This window comes from Megalobrama amblycephala, linkage group LG3 (genome assembly GCF_018812025.1).
Source record: "Megalobrama amblycephala isolate DHTTF-2021 linkage group LG3, ASM1881202v1, whole genome shotgun sequence".
Taxonomy (NCBI): Eukaryota; Metazoa; Chordata; class Actinopteri; order Cypriniformes; family Xenocyprididae; genus Megalobrama; species Megalobrama amblycephala.
This window is the reverse complement of record NC_063046.1, coordinates 1,257,620-1,278,170: the sequence shown is the minus strand read 5'-3', so window position 1 is coordinate 1,278,170 and position 20,551 is coordinate 1,257,620. Positions and strand designations below refer to the sequence as shown.

The 20,551-nt window shown below is 37.5% G+C and overlaps 1 protein-coding gene across 6 annotated transcripts in view; it reads left to right on the top strand.

Moving 5' to 3' along the window:
* The window catches only part of nrxn2b (neurexin 2b), a 360,890-nt gene that overhangs the window by 216,718 nt on the left and 123,621 nt on the right, over nt 1-20,551 (top strand). For all 6 annotated transcript variants that reach the window (XM_048183464.1, XM_048183463.1, XM_048183465.1 and 3 more), the window contains 5 exons: nt 1,586-1,705; nt 3,088-3,469; nt 5,022-5,212; nt 11,640-11,813; nt 18,009-18,128. In XM_048183464.1, coding sequence (XP_048039421.1) covers nt 1,586-1,705; nt 3,088-3,469; nt 5,022-5,212; nt 11,640-11,813; nt 18,009-18,128 — 987 coding nt within the window. The remainder of the gene's footprint in view (nt 1-1,585; nt 1,706-3,087; nt 3,470-5,021; nt 5,213-11,639; nt 11,814-18,008; nt 18,129-20,551) is intronic.

Below are 20,551 nucleotides of genomic sequence, written 5' to 3'. Positions count from 1 at the left end.
GCTTTTTCTTGCAACTGTATATCCACACACACATTCTCTGAGGTGTTAAACTGTCGTTTCATGCTGTGTATTGACATTTCAGGTAAGTGTGTTGTAGGAGATATCTGAGTGTGTGAGACTCGTCATGTGCTCTGATGTCACTCTCATCTCTGGAGGCCTTCTCTGATATTCACTCCACATAAACACACACTAATGAAAGTAAACACTAATAACTGCAGGATGGATTTGATGTTGTAATCCGTTTCAGAATGACACTTTCATCTTCATCTCAGTCTCACAGTGAAATCAACACGACCAAGCTTTTCATCTCTCCTACTGGAAACTAATTTTATTTCGTCTGCTCAAATCATTTCTCATTTAATATTGAGTCACACTCTTTATTATCAGTTCACAGCGAGACTAGTTACTGTGTAATGGGTGTTTTTTGTCTTTATTTATTTTACTGTAATTTATTAAATTATGTATTTCTTTGCACAGAATATATTGTATTATTTATGATGATTTCCTCAGCAGTGGTTTGTTAGTTCAGATACACAGATGGTGTTTCCAGTGTTTATCCATCAGTATTCTTCACGGGGTTTGTCTGTTACTCTATATTTAGAAAAGCACACAGTATTTCAGCAGACTGCATGACGCTTTTCAGAATAGCGTTGCAGCGATTCGTTAACTCTCCGAAGACTCCGAGCGCTCCGTGAGTCACACGGATTACCCGAGATCCGAGGAGTGCAGCCGCACTTCACGTGAGATTCTGCGTCTGCCGCGTAAATCGTCACAGTGATGTGGCGTGTGCCGTCGGACGCCTCGCTCTCCGCTGCCCGATCTCTCGTTAGTTTCCCGTTCGCTTCCAGTCGGCCTGATCCGCTCGTGACCTCGGGCTCCGTTGCGATTTAGCCACAGCCAATTACCCAGAATGCCCTGTCAGGATGCGGGAGCTCTCGCAGGTGTGTGTGGAAGATCTGCTCATGTAAATCCCACACTGCACAACAGATTAAATCATGAACCTCAGAGAGAATGAGAATGAGTCGTTGTTTAGCGTCCCCTCGAGGTTCTATTAAGTTCTTATCATAAATAATGGAAACGGCATAAAAACGAGTCATAAATATGCAGCAGCTCTCTTCAGGTCACAATAAACCCTGAGATTCTCACAGCGGCCTTGAGTTTCAGTCATTATACTGATTCTTCATTCTTCACATTAAAATCCCTCCAATACAAAATATATTTAACTTCATACAACAGCTTTCTAAAGCTTTAACCATCAGCAGAGTTTACCGACTGACCTCGAGTCAGTGATCTCGCTGAATTACTCTCTGTTTTCAGCGCCTTTGAATGCTTATGAATTGACTTTTATTTTTATAATTTCATTTTACTTCCGTTTCAGTAGTTGTATGTGCTTTTCTCATTTTTGGGTTTTTTAGAAATATTTTTTATAGGTTTATTTTATTTCAGTTTCCTTTTCAGTACTTAAACATATTTTTAATTTTAGTTTAAGTGTGTGTGTGTGTGTGTGTGTGTATGGAGATATCTCCTCGCTGTGTGTGTGTGTGTGAGAGAGAGAGTGTGTATCTGACGCACTCTTCTGCTGTAGGTAAAGGTCCAGAGATCCTGACGGCCGGTCAGAAACTCAACGATAATGAGTGGCACTCAGTCAAAGTGATCCGGCGCGGGAGAAACCTGCACCTGTCCGTGGACAATGTCACTGTGGAAGGTACGAGCTCCATCCTTCCTGAAGCTTCATTGTCGGATAAAGCACAGAGTGTCAAACGTTCAATATTCAGAACTCAAAACCACACCCACCGTAGAAACGACAGCCAATCTGAACACAGACAGTACTGACAGACAGAGAGCATTTCTGATCAGCTCCTGTTCTGATTTGCTAAAAAACAACCCTTTCTGGTTTTTTTTTTAATTTTTTTTATTTACAGAGCCCAGGATTGTGGTATGTACTAAATACTAGCTTACTATTTATTAAATACGATATATAAATGTATATGGTGTGTACTGTATACTGCCTACTCCTTTTTAAGGCAAACACTACAGGCAAAATCATTGTTTTGTTTGTTTGTTTGTTTATTTTCATGCACTGGTCAATTATGAGGTTTTGGCTAAATAACATGTCTTCTTTCAGACTAGTGGAAAGAAAACATCCAACATACACATTAAGAGTTTATTTTATTGCACTTTATCTATTTGCGTCTGTAGATTTAAGTTACAGTACAAAAACTTTAAAAGTTTTTTTCTCCACTTCAGTAACACTTACATGCACCAAAATTTAGAGTTTTATTCATATCTATATTCTGAAGGTTTTTACTGTGGGGTTTGTTCATATATCATTCAACCTGATTTATAGAGCATTTTATTCCTAAAAACATGGCGAAAATGTGTTTTTTTTCTGTCTGTTGACAGTATTTTCTGATTTAAGGAGTGATAAAAAGAGAAATCCAAAATCCCCTCTGTAAAAACCTTTAACTCTAATGTGTCAACACAATCAAACAAGAATTTTAAACCTGGCTTCATTCAGTGTTCAGATTTATGTTCTGGAAATGTATGCGAATTAGTGATAGATAATGCCTCATTTGTATGCTTAAATAAAACATTCTAGAAAACGGTAACATTCAGGGTTCATTTGGTAACATTAGTTAATGTATTAACTAACATGAACTAACCATGAGCAATACATTTGTTGCTGTATTTGTTAATCTTTGTTAATAAAAATGCAGCTGTTCATAACGTGTTCATGTTAGTTCACAGTGCATTAACTAACGTTAACAAAAACAACTCTTGATTTTAATAATGTATTAGTAAATGTTGAAATTAACATTAACAAAGATTAATAAATGCTGTAGAAGCACAGTTCATTATTAGTTCATGTTAACTAATGTAGTTAACTAATGTTAACCTAAGTGTTACCTAGAAAACTTACCTAAATGTACTCAACTGGAGAAAGCATGGTGATATCTATTATTTAGCATTTTTATGCTTCCCTTAAGAAATAGCATCTGGATGAGTGGCTTGTATTCCCACATTGTTCAGAATGTAGTTCAGTTGAGTGTGTGTTCAGTGACTCTTTGACTCGTTGTGCACTCGCAGGTCAGATGACGGGTGACCACACTCGTCTGGAGTTCCACAACATCGAGACGGGCATCATGACGGAGCGCAGATTCATCTCCGTCGTGCCCTCAAACTTCATCGGGCACCTGCAGGGCCTGACGGTCAACGGCGTGCCGTACGTGGACCAGTGCAAGAACGGCGATATCTCGTACTGTGAGCTGAACGCCCGCTTCGGCATGCGCCACATCATCGCCGACCCCGTGACCTTCCGAAATAAAGGAAGTTACCTGGCGCTGGCGACGCTGCAGGCGTACGCGTCCATGCACCTGTTCTTCCAGTTCAAGACCACGTCCACGGACGGCCTGCTGCTCTTCAACAGCGGCGACGGCAGCGACTTCATCGTGGTGGAGCTGGTGAAGGGGTCAGTCGCAGCCTCGCCCTTACCTCTCTTTTGCATGTGATGATTTCTAAAATTGAAAAAAGTTAATGTTCTGGCTTCAGGAAACCTGTTTGAAAACAGTTCCAAAAAAGTTCCACTTTCTTCAGATACAGACACTTAGAGTTTAGAGCCATAAAATGAACCTGGTGAAATGTTCATATTGAGATCTCTGACTTTTGATTGCAGATCTGAACTTTGAGGCATTGTTGAGATCTCTTCTGAAACCCGAGAGAGATCTAGAGAAACAGCAAAAAAATGAATTGAATTGAATTTTTGTCTACAGCAAGTTTTTGTTTAGTAAGTTATTTTAGCTTCATTAATATAATGGTTTTTTTTTTTTTCATTTTATTTCTTTTTATTATTTTTATTTTTATTTTTTAATTTTAAATATATATTTTATAGGTTCATTTTTAATTTTTATTTAATTATTTTATTTAAAAAATTAATTTTATCATTTTGTTTAGTAATTTTAGCACATAACTTAAACTCATTTGTTTCATTTAGACATTTTTATTAGTAGTTTTAGTTTATTTTTATTTCAGTTTTAATAATTTTAGTGCTTCAATTTGAGCAGCTTTTAAGAACAGGTGGATCTAATGAATCACAGATACACAGATGGAGATTAGAAACTGAAGCACGTATGGAGACGTTTCCAGCAGATTGTTTTTGTCACCCCACATGGAAATAATGCTAGATTGGGAAGTTCTGATGTCAAGAAGGCGAGTTAAAACAGAATCACTTTACACACAAACATTGTTTAGATTCCACAAAACTCATTGTTCTGAATAATTGTGTTTCTAAGCAACCAGATATCTGGTGTGGGTGATGTTGTTCTCGTCTTTGTTGGAAAGTCTTCAGCTGTTGTGTTGGGTTTAAAGCGGTTTAGTGCCGTTATTGTTCACGCTGCCAACAGAAGCGGTTATGACCAGTCAAAGGAACGAAGCTCATTTTTCACAGCTTTTATCTGTGATGAACAGAATAAATGTGGTGTTTTCTAATCAATATTTGAAGGGAAATGACAGTGAATGCAGGCAGAACTCCACAGAGCGACATTTACTACGGTGTTAGAATAGATGGAACAGAGGAAATGAGTTTCTTTCATTGAAAAGTGACACTTTGAAAATAAAAAAAAATAGCTCAGTCAAAACTGAAAATATAATTTCACCCAAAATCCTCTTTTTATCTGTGTAAGCAAAAGGAGACATTTAGCCAATGCTCACTTTTAGGGTGAAGTTCAACATGAGCATCAACTACAAAATGTAAGTGTTGTAAATGTCAGTGTATGCTTCATTTAGTCTACGTTTAGACTAAAAAACATTAACTAAAGTGTACGTTTCTCACCCCGTCATTGCCCTGCAGCTGTCAGCGTGAAAAAACACACATCTGTGTCAATATAAGGATAGCGATAATAACAATAGGTCATTTCGGCGGACTCAGCGTTCATTCAGGAGCCTGAAGCCGGAGGGGAGCTGAATCCCAGCATGTCTGCAGTCAGTGGTTTAATGATCTGGGATGTGTCTGCCCGTGTGTTCAGGTACATCCACTACGTGTTTGACCTCGGGAACGGGCCGTCTCTCATGAAGGGTAACTCCGAGAAGCCGCTCAATGACAATCAGTGGCACAACGTGGTGGTTTCCCGAGACACCAATAACGTGCACACGCTGAAGATCGACTCTCGCACCGTGACGCAGCACTCTAACGGCGCCAGGAACCTGGACCTCAAAGGTACTGAACGCCCAAAACACCCAAACACCCGTCCGTAGATCACTTTATTTAGCACATACTTTATTTAAATAATCAGTTAATATAGGATAACTTTGCTATGTAAACAACATTTCAGAAATCAACACCAATACTAGTACAATTGTTCGATTCTTAATACCAGAAACAATGGAAGCTGTTTCTGACAAAATCATGCTTTGGTAAATCTCAGTCATGACATACATAACTATGACATTAAAAGTCGAAATTATGAGATTAAAAAGTCGAAATTATAATATAAAGTCAAAATTTGGACATACAAAGTATATCACCATTAACACATGTTATTGTCAAGTATCAGAAATATCAGATATTAAAGACTGAATAATCAACTTTGACTGACAACTAAAGTGACCAACCACAGGCTAGTTTGTGCTGTTCAGGGGCGGGTTTATCTGAAACAGATGGTTCACGAGCCTTTAGTTTCTCAAACCACATCCATTGAACATGAATGAGAAACTGATTTAATGTACACTGGGCTTCAAGAGTTTGGCATAATTATTTAGGGGTTTTTTTGTATTCAGGAGTCTCTTCTGCTCATTAAAGCTGCATTTATTTGATCAAAAATACAGTAAAAACAGTGAAATATTATTCCAGTGTAAATCAGCTGTTTTCTATATGAATATATAGTAAAGTGTAATTTATACCTGTGATAATTTTCAGCATCATTACTCCAGTCTCCAGTGTCACATGATCCTTCAGAAATCATTCTGATATGATGATTTGATGCTCAAGAAACATTTATGATTATTATCAATGTTGAAAACATGTGATACATTTTATTTCTCAGGATTTTTTGCTGAATTGAAAGAACAGCATTTATTTGAAACAGAATCTTTTGTAACATTATAAATGTCTTTACTGTCACTTTTGATCAATACAGCCTTGATGAATAAAAGTATTAATTTCTGTTTTTAAAAAAGATCTTATGGACCCCAAAGGTTTGAATGGTATAATGTAAATCTGTTGATTGTTCAGGATGTTACAGTAAACAAAAATGAAACAGGTTTATGATCAAATGTAGAAGCGTGTGTTTTATGTGCTTTAGGTGTTTCATTCCCTGAGCTCTCCTGAAACAAACAGCCGGTTTCTCTCGTCTTGATTCTGAAAACAGTGACAGGCAGGTTTCAGGAGACGGTTACAGAACACAGTGTGTTGATGCTGGAGTTAGATTATATAACAGAACTCATTCAAAATGCACTTGATCTCATTCATACTGGGAACTGACTAATGTTTTAATGTTTTCTGCTCAGATCTGGATTTGAGTCACCTGATGAATGTCCTCATATTTCCTGTTGACTTACACAGTGTCTTTCCTGGCAGCACAGAGTAAACGTGTCGTGCCGGCGAAACCCATCAGAGGGTCGCCAGCATCTCGTAACGCCGCAATAAAAACAACTCCAGGCCAAAGACAAATACAATTTGAGCAATTTAAGACAGGAAGAAGATTCCCAGCGCAGGTAAACAGATACATAAAACATGAAGCGCTGCAGGACTCAAGCTTCTTTTCAGCAGTTTCATAATTACAATCAAGGATGAATGACGCTCGTGTGAGACTCCAGTGAACACGACACGAGTTCCCTTAACAGGGTGCGTAGCAGAACAGCTCAAGCGTCTGGAGGGCAGTTTCTTTATCATCCTCCGTTAATATTCAGCGGCCGGATTCACAGAAACCTTCTGAAGAAAATGAGACGTTTGTAAGAATGTTCCTGTCCAGCTGACAAGGTTCTCTCAACGTTATGAACACACGTTCTTCCAGTAACGTTAATAGAACGTTTGTTCAAAGTTATCTGCTCTATAATAATGTTCTGAAAACATTAGCACAAAAAATCGTTCATGGAGCATTTTTCTGAAACGTTTTAGTTGGACGTTCATCTAACGTTTTTTAAATGCTACTAATTGTTTCAGAACGTTCAGAGAACATTCAAATGTAACGTTCCCATAATGTTTGAAGAATGATACAATGGATTGTTCCGTTAACGTTCACACAACCAAGAAAAAACGTTTTTTGGATGATTTGAACGTTCAGAGAACATTCAGAAACATGCAAAAATCTTAAGAAGTTCTCAAATATTTTCTTAAGAATGAAATGACACCAAATGACTTTTGGGGATGTAAGACAGGCCGGAGGTTATCCTGACTTATTTGTGATGATTTTTAAGGATATTCTTTTCAAGTTTTGTCTTTAAAACGATGGTAAGAAAAAAAGGCGAGTTTTTGGGACATTCTGAGTTAGAAAATGAGAATCCAATGTGTGTTGAGAGGAATTTTATTCTTCACGGTCATGGGTTTGATTCTCGGGGAATGCGTGAACATGCATAATGTCTGCTTTGAATGAAAGCTCCTGCCAAATGCATGAATGTGAATGTAAAGACCAGAAACCCTGAGGTGTTTGAAGCGTGACGTGTGTGTCTGAGGCGTGACGTCTCTATACACTGATTCTGACCTGAACCTCGGGTTCCCTCTCCACTGATTAGCATGAAATGAACTCCGTGAACGCATCCGCCGCGTCTGATAGGCTTACGCTCGCCGCGCGCTTGACATTTTACGTTTAGAATCCACTTTCTCCATCTCAGCAAAGAGAATTAGCTGTGTATCAGGCTTTGCAAAAACAAATTGGCCTTTTGTCTGGGAGAGTAATTTGTGTAGAATAGACGCAGTGGGAGAGTTTAATCCCGTCTCGCTGATGGAGCCGTTTTATCCTCTTTGTATCGCGACGCGCAGACTGACGCTCGCATCCGCCATCTGTGAATCGTCTCTATGCTTTTATCAAACGTGCTTATATTAATTATCAGGTTCAGCCCTTTTCAATTAATCTCTGTGATAATGAGTTCATGTTTCTGTAGTCATAATCTGACTTTAGATTCTGCTGCTCATATAAAGAAACATTTACTGGAGAAGCAAAAAAACCCTATTATGTGATTTTAAATGTTCCTCATTTAGTTTCTCGTCTCCTACAACATCATTCATCCAAGGTCAAAAACACTTTAATTCTCTCGTAATATCCACTGCAGCATCAGCTCTTTCCTCTCAGTGTCTGAAACGCTTCGTTCAAGGATTCGGTCTCTCTAAGCCCCGCCTCTCTGAGAGCTGCTCTGCTCTGATTGGTCAGAAACCAAACACTCGTTATCATGTCTGAATCTCAGCTCTTGTGATATGAACAGTAACGATGGCGTTGGTTTTACCGTATCAATCTCAGCAGAAAACAGCGTCTTCTCGACATGAACGACACCAAACCAAACTCTTCCAGCCTCAGACACAACTACAGTGATTGAGGGCGGGGCAAAGAGACGCTGATCAGCCAATCAAGACCATTATGCAAATTAGTAACAAACCTACACAGGTTCAGCAGGAAGTGAGACTGAATTACTGACGACTCGTTTCAGTTCAGAATCACTTCTTTTCTTGTAGGAGACAAAAACTCTGTTTATCTGATCTTTGATTTTTAAAACGCTGCAGATCTTTTACTCTCACAACAGTTTTATTACACACTACATGAGAGGGAATATCTGAAAAATCATAATCGGGGCACTTTAAGATGTCATGCTTAAAACAAGATCAAATATCTGCCAGTGGAGACAGAAAAATAAGCAGCGTTTGCTCTTGTTCATGAATTTCTTCCGTGAGTTTGTAAGTTTCTCGGCTGGATTTCATGGATTTTAAGCTGTTTCATTGCGTCCTTCAGGTTTTCAGACACTCTCATCGTTCAGCTCATCGAAGACTGTTTCTTACTTGAGCTTTGTGTACATACACATTGTGTGGCGCTGGAGGAAGTCAGCTCTCATCTTCCTTATACTACACTGGTGATGATGAGGATGAGTGTGATCGGGCAGGTCTCTGGTGGCGTCAGGACTCACCGCTGGTGTTGAGTAGCTGTGGGGCTGATCTGAGCACGCCTCCATCGACCGGCCAGCGCGTGGAGAGTCCCGATCGATCACTGCAGAAGAAGACGCTCTACACAAGAACACAAACTTCAGATGATTCCCTCTTCGTTCTCCTGATGGACTGATGTCGTTATATGAACACATGCAGCAGATGAATCAGTCGATCCACACGCTTCAAATTAACCTTCTCATGATACTTTCTCACATTATTGAAAAAAAATATATATTTAAAATGCAATAAACTAAAATATAAGAAAATAAAAAATATATATTTTATCTATCATATTCTTGTAGTTTAATTTAAATACTGAAACTAAAACTAAAATAAAAATGTAATAAGAACTATATAAATATTTTAAAAAGACAAAAATGCACAACAAAATTATTAAAACTAACAAAAAATAAAATGAAAACAGAAAATATAAAAAATAAACTTTAATGATTCTCATTAACTAAAACTATAAAAAAAAATAAAAAATAAAATAAAATAAATGTTAACTGAAATATAAGAATATATATATATATATATATATATATATATATATATATATATATATATATATATATATATATATAAAAAATAAACATTTTATTTCAGCTCGTTGCCAAGGCATCATTTCTCATTTTGTTTTAGTTCAACTTGAAAAGGTTTGGTCATGTGGAGCTCGTCTCTTGTCGTGTGTTTGGAGCAGGACAGGTTTATGAAGTTTATGAAGTTTATGATGTTTATGATGATTCGTGCAAATGTGAGAAACAAAGCCACGACTGTGAGAATGAACACTGTGTGTCACACACTACTGCTCAAAGGCTTTTGAACGGTAAGATTTTTTAATGTTTTTAAAATAAGTCTCTTCTGCTCACCAAAGCTTCATTTATTTGATCAAAAATACAGTAAAACAGTGAAATATTATTCCAGTGTAAATCAGCTGTTTTCTATGTGAATATACAGTAAAGTGTAATTTATTCCTGTGATCAAAGCTGAATTTTCAGCATCATTACTCCAGTCTTCAGTGTCACATGATCCTTCAGAAATCATTCTGATATGATGATTTGATGCTCAAGAAACATTTTGATCAAATAAATGCAGCCTTGATGAGCAGAAGAGACTCTTTTAAAAACATTAAAAAATCGTACTGTTCAAAAACTTTTGACTGGTAGTGTACATGTAAAAGACGTCAGGTGTGTGTGTGTGTGTGTGTGTGTGTTGATCATCACTCATCAGTCAGTCCATACCTGAGGAAACACACACAGCAGCCAGACGCCGTTAAACACTCACTAACGAAGGCGATGCTCTGGTTTCCTCTCTGAGCGAGCCGTTTATTCCTCCGTGTTCATGACTGACGCCTCGAGTGTGAATTATTGATCTACTGAAACTGGGCCAGAACACTTATATAATGAACTAATGGATTGAAATGAGAAGCTTCTGATTGTTAGACATGATTAACAAACGAACTGTGTGTCACTGCAGCAGACAGCACTGGATCCTGCTGTATTAGAGGGTTTGTGCTGAAAACATCAGGGTTCGAACCGTTTCAAACCATTGGTGTGCTTTACATCACAGACGATCATTTAAAAGGCATTTATACTTTTGAATGTATAAGGACACAATTAATAATGTGAAAAATAAATATAAATATAAATATGTGTGAAATAATATAATTTGGAAAATATTCAGTTTATTTTTTTCTAGTCACTATAGTACTGTACTGTGTATTTTTTTGTTTATTTTAATCAAATATGTTTTATTTATTTTAATATATTTAATGTTCATTTGAATCTATTTTTATTTTATTAATAGCATTTTTTATTTAATACATATTTATTTATTTTATTCATTTATTTATATAAAATTTTCATGTATTTTTTAAATGTATTTTAATCTATTTTAACCTTATTATTTATTTATTTTTCCTTTTTTTTATGAAATCAGTATGTGTTTTATCATTCATCATCTTTAAAGTGACCTGCACACGGTGATGATGTCTGATTCGTCATTCACTCGCAGCGGTCAATTAAAGGGATAGTTCACTACAAATGACCTTTCTGTCATTACGTATGACTGGATTTCTTCTGTGGAAGACAAAATAACGTTAGGAGCCAAACCACACTGACTCTCACTGGATGGACAGAAACACTGAGATCATCTTCTTGTGTTCCTCTGAAGAACGAAAGTCACGCAGGTTTGAACGCCGTGAGTAAACGATGACAGAATGATCATTTGTGGATGAGTTATTCCTTTAGTTGACCGATATGTTAATCTTTTGACCAGTAGGTGGTGCTGTAACCACATCAACTCTTCAGTTTCTCTCATCGGATCTCTTTACGTGTGTTTTCATTAGATTAGATGAAGGTTTTCACTCAAATCTACTTCTTGCTTCAGCAGGGAGGCGAGTATGAACAGAATCACATTTCCAGAGCTGCAGAAGGAGAACTCGCACACTAATCTCACAGGAACACTTGTGAACAGCGTTATTCACGTTATTAATGTGCTTCCTCTCGTCCCGCAGGAGAGCTGTATATCGGTGGAGTCGCCAGAAGCATGTACAACAGCCTGCCGAAGCTGATCGCGTCCCGGGACGGGTACCAGGGCTGCCTGGCCTCCGTGGACCTGAACGGCCGCTTGCCAGACCTGCTCGCAGACGCCCTCCACAGGGTCGGCCAGGTGGATCGAGGATGCGACGGTCAGTCATTCTCACACACACACACACACACACACACACACACACACACACACAGCTGAACTGCTAACACTCAACAATCATTCCATTTGTTAAAGTCAACATGAAACATAAGCTGACTTTGACTTGATTTTGTCTGAATTGATTGGATGGTTTGCTATTGGTGGATCTCATGTGAGTGACAGGTTGCCCCGCCCTCATCATCAGAGAAGAGAAGAGATGCTGCAAGAGGAAGATATTCTGATTCAAGATTATGAGGAACATGAATTTAACACAATAATGATGATGATGTGCAGCGATAAATCATTTATCTTAAACACTGAAATGTTCTATAAAAACAAGAACTGTCAGTTTTGATTTCATGGTGACTTTAACTTTAGTTAACATGAACGAACTATGAAAAATACTTCTAAAGCATTTATGAATCTAGTTGATGTTAATTTTAACATTTAAAAGGGTTATTACAGGTAACTGAAAATAAAACAAAAGTTTTAGTTGTTTGAGTGTGTGTGTGTGTGTGTGTGTGTGTGTGTGTGTGTGTGTGTGTGTGTGTGTGTGTGTGTGTGTGTAACGGGTTGTTAAGTGTGTGTTCGTGTACACTGGGTTTGAGAAGGTCAGCTCTTCATCCACATTCAGCCTGTTTTAACTTAATGCAAAAACATCTTTGGATTATTTCTGCGTCTTTAATATTTATACTTGCAGAATTGTTGAATATATTTATAAACATTAGCATAAAGCTTGCATAATAACATAAAGAACTGAAATGCCTACAAGTGAAAGTTAGTTTGCATAGAGACTGATTGTTTAAGAGTGGAGAGTTTACACTAATGTGATGTGTATCAGAATTACCTATTTGCAGTAATGATGAATGAAATTGGCTAATTATTTGAAAAATCGTGGCAATACACACATCTCGTCAGGCTGAAGGTGTCTGTATTCCGACATGTAAATAACGGCTTTTAAAGGGAATGGGAGATGAGAATCTGATTGGTTTATTGCACGTTACGCCCAAAACACACCCATGACTCATTAAGAGAATAGGGACAACCCTTTCAGACCATGCACTGGACGCGCCGACCGTTTTTTCCATCGTTAAACTAGCAAAAGTGGATTCAGACACTCCTTAAGTGCTCCTGCACCGTGATCTTCAGACCGTGAGCTTAGATGATTAGAATAGGGCCCTGAGTGTCACACACACTGATGAATCACAGCGAGAGGAGATACTGAGGAGCGAGAACATTTGCTGACAAATTAGACGCGTTCCATTTCAGGATTTATGAAAGATGATCATAATAATCATAACAGGCCCTGGTAAAACCATCATATAGATCAATTAGACGTGTGTCATATCATTGGAAAGATCTCAGCTTGCACAGATTGATATGGTTAGATCTAAACGCTGCGTGGAACATTTCCACAGTACCTTGAGGATTATAACCAATCACAGACAGCAACACAAGGATTCAACAACCAATCAGAACCGTTTTGAAGGAATACATCTTTTTTTAAGGTAGATTATGTGATTTATTTACTTTGTTTGCCTAAACATCAGCTTTACTCTTGACCAGCCAGATAATGATCATTATTAATGTGTCTTTGAGTCGGAAATATAGTGATTTCCACAAAAATCTGAAGCAGCACAATTATTTTCAACAATGATAATAAATCATCATATCAGAATGATTTCTGAAGGATCATGTGACACTGGAGACTGGAGTAATGATGCTGAAAATTCAGCTTTGATCACAGGAATAAATTACACTTTACTATATATTCACATAGAAAACAGCTGATTTACACTGGAATAATATTTCACTGTTTTACTGTATTTTTGATCAAATAAATGCAGCCTTGTTGATCGACCCCAGTACAGGCTAATATAATATAATCTATATTTCTATATATCTGTGATCTAAAGAACTAACCGAACCACAAAATTGTGATGCATTTCATTTTTCAGGAATCCTTGATGAACAGAAAGAACAGAAATCACTTCAAATAGAATCTTTTGTATAGAGATGCACAATATATCGGCCACAATATCGGTATATGTTCATTTTTAATGTTATCGTTATCGGCCCGATAACAAAATTTGGTTGATATATTAAAGTGGATAAATAATGGATTATTTCCTTCAGCTGACACACTTCAGATGCACACTGTTCACCATGATGGTTATGAATTGCTTGAAATATGAAGGAAAATACAGTTAAGTACAACGCAAATGTGTCATATAGGCTACATAATATTATAATTGTGTGTTTGGGACATGGATTGTAATAGTGAGACTTTTGTTTTTGTAATCAGGCTCTGAAAAATTATATAAAAATTTTGATTTAGATTTATCGGCCAATATATCGGTTATCAGCTTTCAAATATAAAGAATTATCAGTTATCGGTATCGGCCAAAATGTTCATATTGGTGCATCCCTACTTTTGTAACATTATAATTGTCTTTACCGTCACTTTTGATCAATTTAATGCATCCTTGCTGAATAAAAAGATAGTTTCTTTAAAAAATGTGAAATACCCTAAACGTTGAAAGGAAATATGAATACGAATATGTGTGGGCTGGTGTTTTGACTATAATGAAGTGGATATGTTGTTAATTGTTGGACCGAGTTGAGAAGTTTTTATGCTAATTTCATGTCAGATAATAGATCTCACAGCTACAGAAACATGTGATTTGTGTCTCTAATGCTCTCTGAAAGTCCTGGTGTCTCTGGAGCGGCTGCTGTGATATTCTGTGTTGATTTCCCAGCGGACTCCGTCTCATTTCACTCCGTGTCTCTCGCTCTCTGTGCAAAAACAACATTATTACGAGCTCGATCAGCCTGTCATCTCTGCTGCCAGAAACACGCTCAGACTTCATCAGACGCTGGTGTTATTCCACATGCACTCAAAGCTTGACATTGTTCGCTATTAAATAGATGGAATCGTCTGTGTCGTTTAAAGGAACGAGAGGATGATTGGGCTTTATTTCAGCTTTGCTTTTCAAACACAAACATGACAATGCAATATCTGCAGAAAAGCTCATGTGTAAATGAGACACAGGGATCAGATCTAATACTGTACAATATTAAAACTACAGACAGAAATCAATCCGTGGAACGCAAAATGGTGATAGATTAAAGGACAAAAGCACGATTATAAATGAAGCATCTATATCTATACAAATACTGTATATAAAACCAATCATAAGGGTCATTTTTTTGAAATTGAGATTTATACATCATCATATATAATCTTTCCAATATTTGGCCGAGATAAAACTTATTTGAAAATCTGGAATCTGAGGGTGCAAAAAAAAAAAAAAAAAAAAAAATCAAAATATTGAGAAAATCACCTTTAAAGTTGTCCAAATGAAGTCCTTAGCAATGCATATCCACTCATAAAAATGTTTTTTTATATATTTATGGGAGGAAGTTTACAAAATATCCTCATGGAACATGATCTTTACTTAATATCCTAATGATTTTTGGCATAAAAGAAAAATCAATGATTTTGACCCATGCAATGTATTGTTGGCTATTGCTACAAATATACCTGTGTGACTTATGACTGGTTTTGTGGTCCAGGGTCACACACACACACACACACACACACACACACATCAGGATCATTTCAAGAAATTTAAGCGCTTTTCAAGGACTTTTAAAAGTACTTCACACTTTTTCCAGCACTTCAAATTTGTAAATATGATCAAATTTGAATGTTATTTTTAATGTGATGATTTGTAAAACTAAAAGTTTAAAGATGTAGGAACACTTCATGGCATAAACTTTTATTTAAAAAGACATGTATACAAATGACCATTATAACCACTAGGTGGCAGCAGCGGGCCACTTATTGACTCCCTAATAAATGAGGAAAAGTAAGAAAAGTCTCATGTAAAACAAAAACTTTTCTTCAAATTGTGACTGAATTACCCAGAAAACATATTTTATAATCACTGAAGCTGTCGGTCAATTCAGTACATGTGGAATATTTACATTTTTCCCTATAAAATTAGGTTTTCGCATGTTACTATTGTCAATAAAAGTTAATTTTATCTACATCTCAATTCAAGCTCAGTTCTTTACTATCACATTTCCGATAAATAAACGTGTAATATTATTAGTAACTGCACTTATTAGTATGACTAAATTAAATTACCTTTCTGATTTAAAAAAGAAAGAAACAGTTCCACCAAATCAGCTGCTGGCGCCACCTTCTGTAGATCTCTCAGATGTGAGTCTGGAGCCCTGGAGTGTCATTAAAGTTTCACATTCAAATTAAAATAAATAACATGATGCGTCACAGATTTGATGCCAAACGCCGTCGGCTCTTCATGTGCGGATGAACACAGAAGAGATCTGAGAACTACATTTACATGCATTCACGCGCTCATCATGACAGCTAAATACACTCCCAGAGTTATTACAGGAGGTTTGTTTATGGTTTATTTATGAGCTTGTGCACGAAAGAGCAGCAGGAACTTTCTCTCTTATGACATTTTTGGGTGAAATTTCCTTTCAGAGCTTTGAGACACACACACACACACACACACACACACACACGCAGTAATGCAGCTGAATTCAGCTCTCTCCCTCACAGACAGTCATTAGTACATGATTAGAACACAATGAACTCAACAGTCAATTAGAATTATATCCAATCACGCTTCAGAGGTTCTGTTTAATTGGGCCGTTGAGCTCCGAGGAAATAGATGGTGAAACCTTTTCTGTCTTTACACTGAAAATTGCCCATTTATTGCAATATTCTGTACAGATATGCCAGTCAGTTCCAGACTCGTACAGACTGTGAATCAGTGGAGGATTCGTGAGTTCAGATGCACTGAATCCAGCGGTTTGTGTCTCTGATGAATGAATGAAGCGGGGCTCAGGTTTATTCTGGTGTGTGTGGGTAAAATCAGCTCCTCCTGGTTTGCGGAGTTAATGGCTGTGTTAATTTTCTCAGATCTCAGCATGACGATCGTTAAACTGAAGATGTGCTGAAAATAACAAGAAGAGTCTTAAAGAAACGGCAGATCTGACTGAACTCTTCTCTCGCTGAGCTCACGCCTCAAATTCTGCTCCTGTGTTTATATTTATTTTGCTTCAGCATTGACATGAACCGCATGAAAAAGACTTTCCTCCGGCGTCCTGCTGCGATCTGATTTGTTGACATGTAAAATAAGCATCATGTGGTCTGTGCCTCCTGTGAAGATAACGATAAATCATCTTAAAGTCCATTATCAGTTGCTGCGTCTCTCATGATAACTACAAACACAATTATTTCATGTCTTTCCTCTCTTTCTGTAATAGAACAGAAACCTGTGCTTGAACCTGAAGCACAAAACCTGCACGAATGATTCTTCTGCTCATTTATTTGATCAAAAATACAGTAAAACAGTGAAATATTATTCCAGTGTAAATCAGCTGTTTTCTATGTGAATATATAGTAAAGTGTAATTTATTCCTGTGATAATTTTCAGCATCATTACTCCAAACTTAAAGGGACAGGTCACCCTATAATGAAAATTAATTTTTTAAATGTCTATATAATGGCAGTGAATAGAGTCCTGGGGGTTTACGATAGGGTTTAGTGAAAAACAAACTGAAATGTAATGTATTATTCAAGGAAAATCCTGCCGTTGGTCTTTTGTGCTCGACTGTGTTCATGAGACTCTATTAGCGAGTAAATTATGATTTAAAGCGGACCAATAACAGCCCTTTCACAAGATGTAATATCAGTCTCTGGTGTCTCCAGAAAGTTTCAGCTCAAAATCCCCCACAGATCATTTATTATAGCTTGTCAAATTTTCCCCTATTTGGGTGTGAGCAAAAACACGCCGTTTTTGTGTGTGTCCCTTTAAATGCAAATGAGCTGCTGCTCCCCGCCCCCTTTCCAGAAGAGGGCGGAGCTTTAACAGCTCAACAACAACAACGCTGGAGAATCTCACGCAGCCAAAATGAGGATTGTCAGTAACGGTGTTCAGCCTGATGAAGAGATTGATTTTTACTAAGAGGTAGTTCACCCTAAAAAATTTAAATTAAAGGCTCATATAATGAAAATCTGACCATTTCTGTGTTTCAGTGCTTTAATCATGAGAATGAACAGAACGATGTCGTGCTCCTGTGTGACGCTGATATAGTTATCGTTCTTGAAGTGAACGGGCCTTGACAGATGTGTGTGTGTGTGTGTGTGTGTGTGCAGGACCCAGCAGCACCTGTACGGAGGACTCGTGTCATCATCAGGGGGTGTGTCTGCAGCAGTGGGAGGGCTTCTCCTGCGACTGCACCATGACGTCCTACGGGGGCTCGTACTGCAGCGATCGTGAGTACACACACCCTCTTCCTCGTGTGTCGGAGCCAATGGCAATGTGAAATACTCCTTTATTTCTCCAGCTGTAAAGGGTCCATCGAGCGCTTTAGCCCTCTAGTGGACGTGTTTATTCATGACGAGTCACTCTAGGGGTTTGTGTCTCTCCGTTCTGTCCTGTTAAAGGGAGAAGCTGGCGTGTTTGGTGCGGTTTGTTTATCATGCTCTGAGGACACGCCGCCTTCATTATCTGTTACTGCGTGTAATTTGATGTTAATTTCATCTCATCTCTTAATTGGCTGATTTATTGTGGTGATTAATTGGTTTTTCGGGCTCTCCCTGTTGGTTTCTTGGGATTAATTGGTCGCTAAGTGAAATCATTAGCATGTGACTGTGAGTGACTTCCTGTTTCCTGTAGACTCTCGCTCTGGTAATGAACGTCTCTCTGATCTGGCTTTAGCTGTAGCCCTGTTACCAGTCCGGCTTAGACCAGGATGTGTGTTTAATGCTGGCTTACCTAGGTTAGGGTTCAGTGGTGATGACTAGGTTAGTTTATAAGGTTTGACTAGATAAGAAATGGCATATTCTGGATACTAGATGGTTGTGGGTTAAAATGCTGAAGGTGAACCAGACAGAAACCAAACCCCAACATTAGAAACATGTTTGTAGTCAACTGTTTGTGATTAACTTTTTATTCAATTTTAACCCTCTGGAGTCTGAGGCTGATTTGAGGCCTGGAGAAGTTTTGACATGCCCTGACATTTGTGCTTTTTTCAGTTGTTCATAAACATATTAATGGAAAAAGTGTCATTACACTGTATTCAGCACAAACTAGGCTACAATAATATGTGAGGAACATGTATGTACATGTTTGTATTTTTGAAGGAATAATGTTTATGCGTGGTTATTGAAAAAACAAAAACTTAAGTCACTGAAATAAGGCCAAAAAAAGTATATTAAATCTATGTTCACAAGACTTCTGGGTGTTGGAGGTTGTAAACTAGAGTTTTTGCTTCAGAATTATGTAAAAATTATGCTGCCTACTCCTTCATATAAAACAATATATTGATTTAGACACTTTTTGTCAAGAAACACAGAATGCGTGGAGGCGTGAATCATCATGAATAATGGGCCATTTACACCTGAGAAGACAAAAGAATCACATAATAATGACCTGAAATGACTTGCATATTAATGAGGCCTTTCAGTCAGGTAGGCTGTGAAAAAAACCCTCTGTAATAATGTCTCAGCTCATCATAAACAGCAATACTGTGAAATATTATTACAATTTAAAATAATGGTATTCTATTATATTCTTTAAAATATAATGTATTTCTGTGGTGCAAAGTGTCTGAACAATTATGTTACCTCTATGGCATTTCATATAGGCTTTTAGCTTAAAAGCATACACATTTGGAGAAATATTGATGGATTCTTATATATTTATGTCAATTTTCTATACTGAGAAGTAATATTTATTGTCATCACTATGAGTGCTGGATACTGTGTTTTTAATTCATACTTGCAGCCGGAGGGCGCTCTCTGTACACCTTTAGTCCACAAATTCATAATATAAAGAAGAAAAGGAACTAGGAACTAACGGCATGTCTTCTAGAGATCGCTAACCATTGCTGTAACATCCAAATAAACACTTTTCAAGACAATAAATACACGATTGAGACGATGAATGCATGTATTGCCTCTGAATTTGCGTCTGAATAGCGCTGGCTCCGTGGGCGTGGCCGCATTAGCGGATAATGAGCTGAATCAAGGACTTCTGACATGGCTCTCTTTTCATACAGATTACATAAACACAGAATGTTTGTTTTCGATTTGACTTACACGATTTAAAACCTGACATTTCAACGTTTCTTTAGACGTAAGTGTCTTTTTTTTGTCATTAGTATTCATAAGTTACAGTTCATTTTCTGAGAACTATCAGATTGGACTTCGTTCAGAGGGAGAGGAGAGATCACGCATCATGTTAGTTTTCTTTATTTTACAAAAAGCAAAACATTGTGTTTTTACTCTGAGTGTACACGAATAAAAGAAGATATTCTATAGTTTCGATTGATATATTACTTATGTCTCTATGACAAGAAATGACGGAGTATTTTAAGTCTGTTTTGCTGCAATGTGAAAAAAATCCTGCAAAACGCGCCGGCGCGTTTTCAGACCTTAGGGAGTTAAAATGTACACATGAATTTTGTTGTCCATACTTGTAACAGTAACATGCATGCATATTTATGATAATCAAACTACTTTTCTCAGCTGGATAAAGCAAATCAGCGTCTCGCTAGTAAAGTTCTGATGGATTGCGGTGACGTACAGAAGTCGTACAGTAAACACGTGTGGGTCCGTTATACTGATGTGTGAACAAACTGTGTATGTGCACTCTCGACACACTCATCTCACACTGACACATTCACATTGTTTCC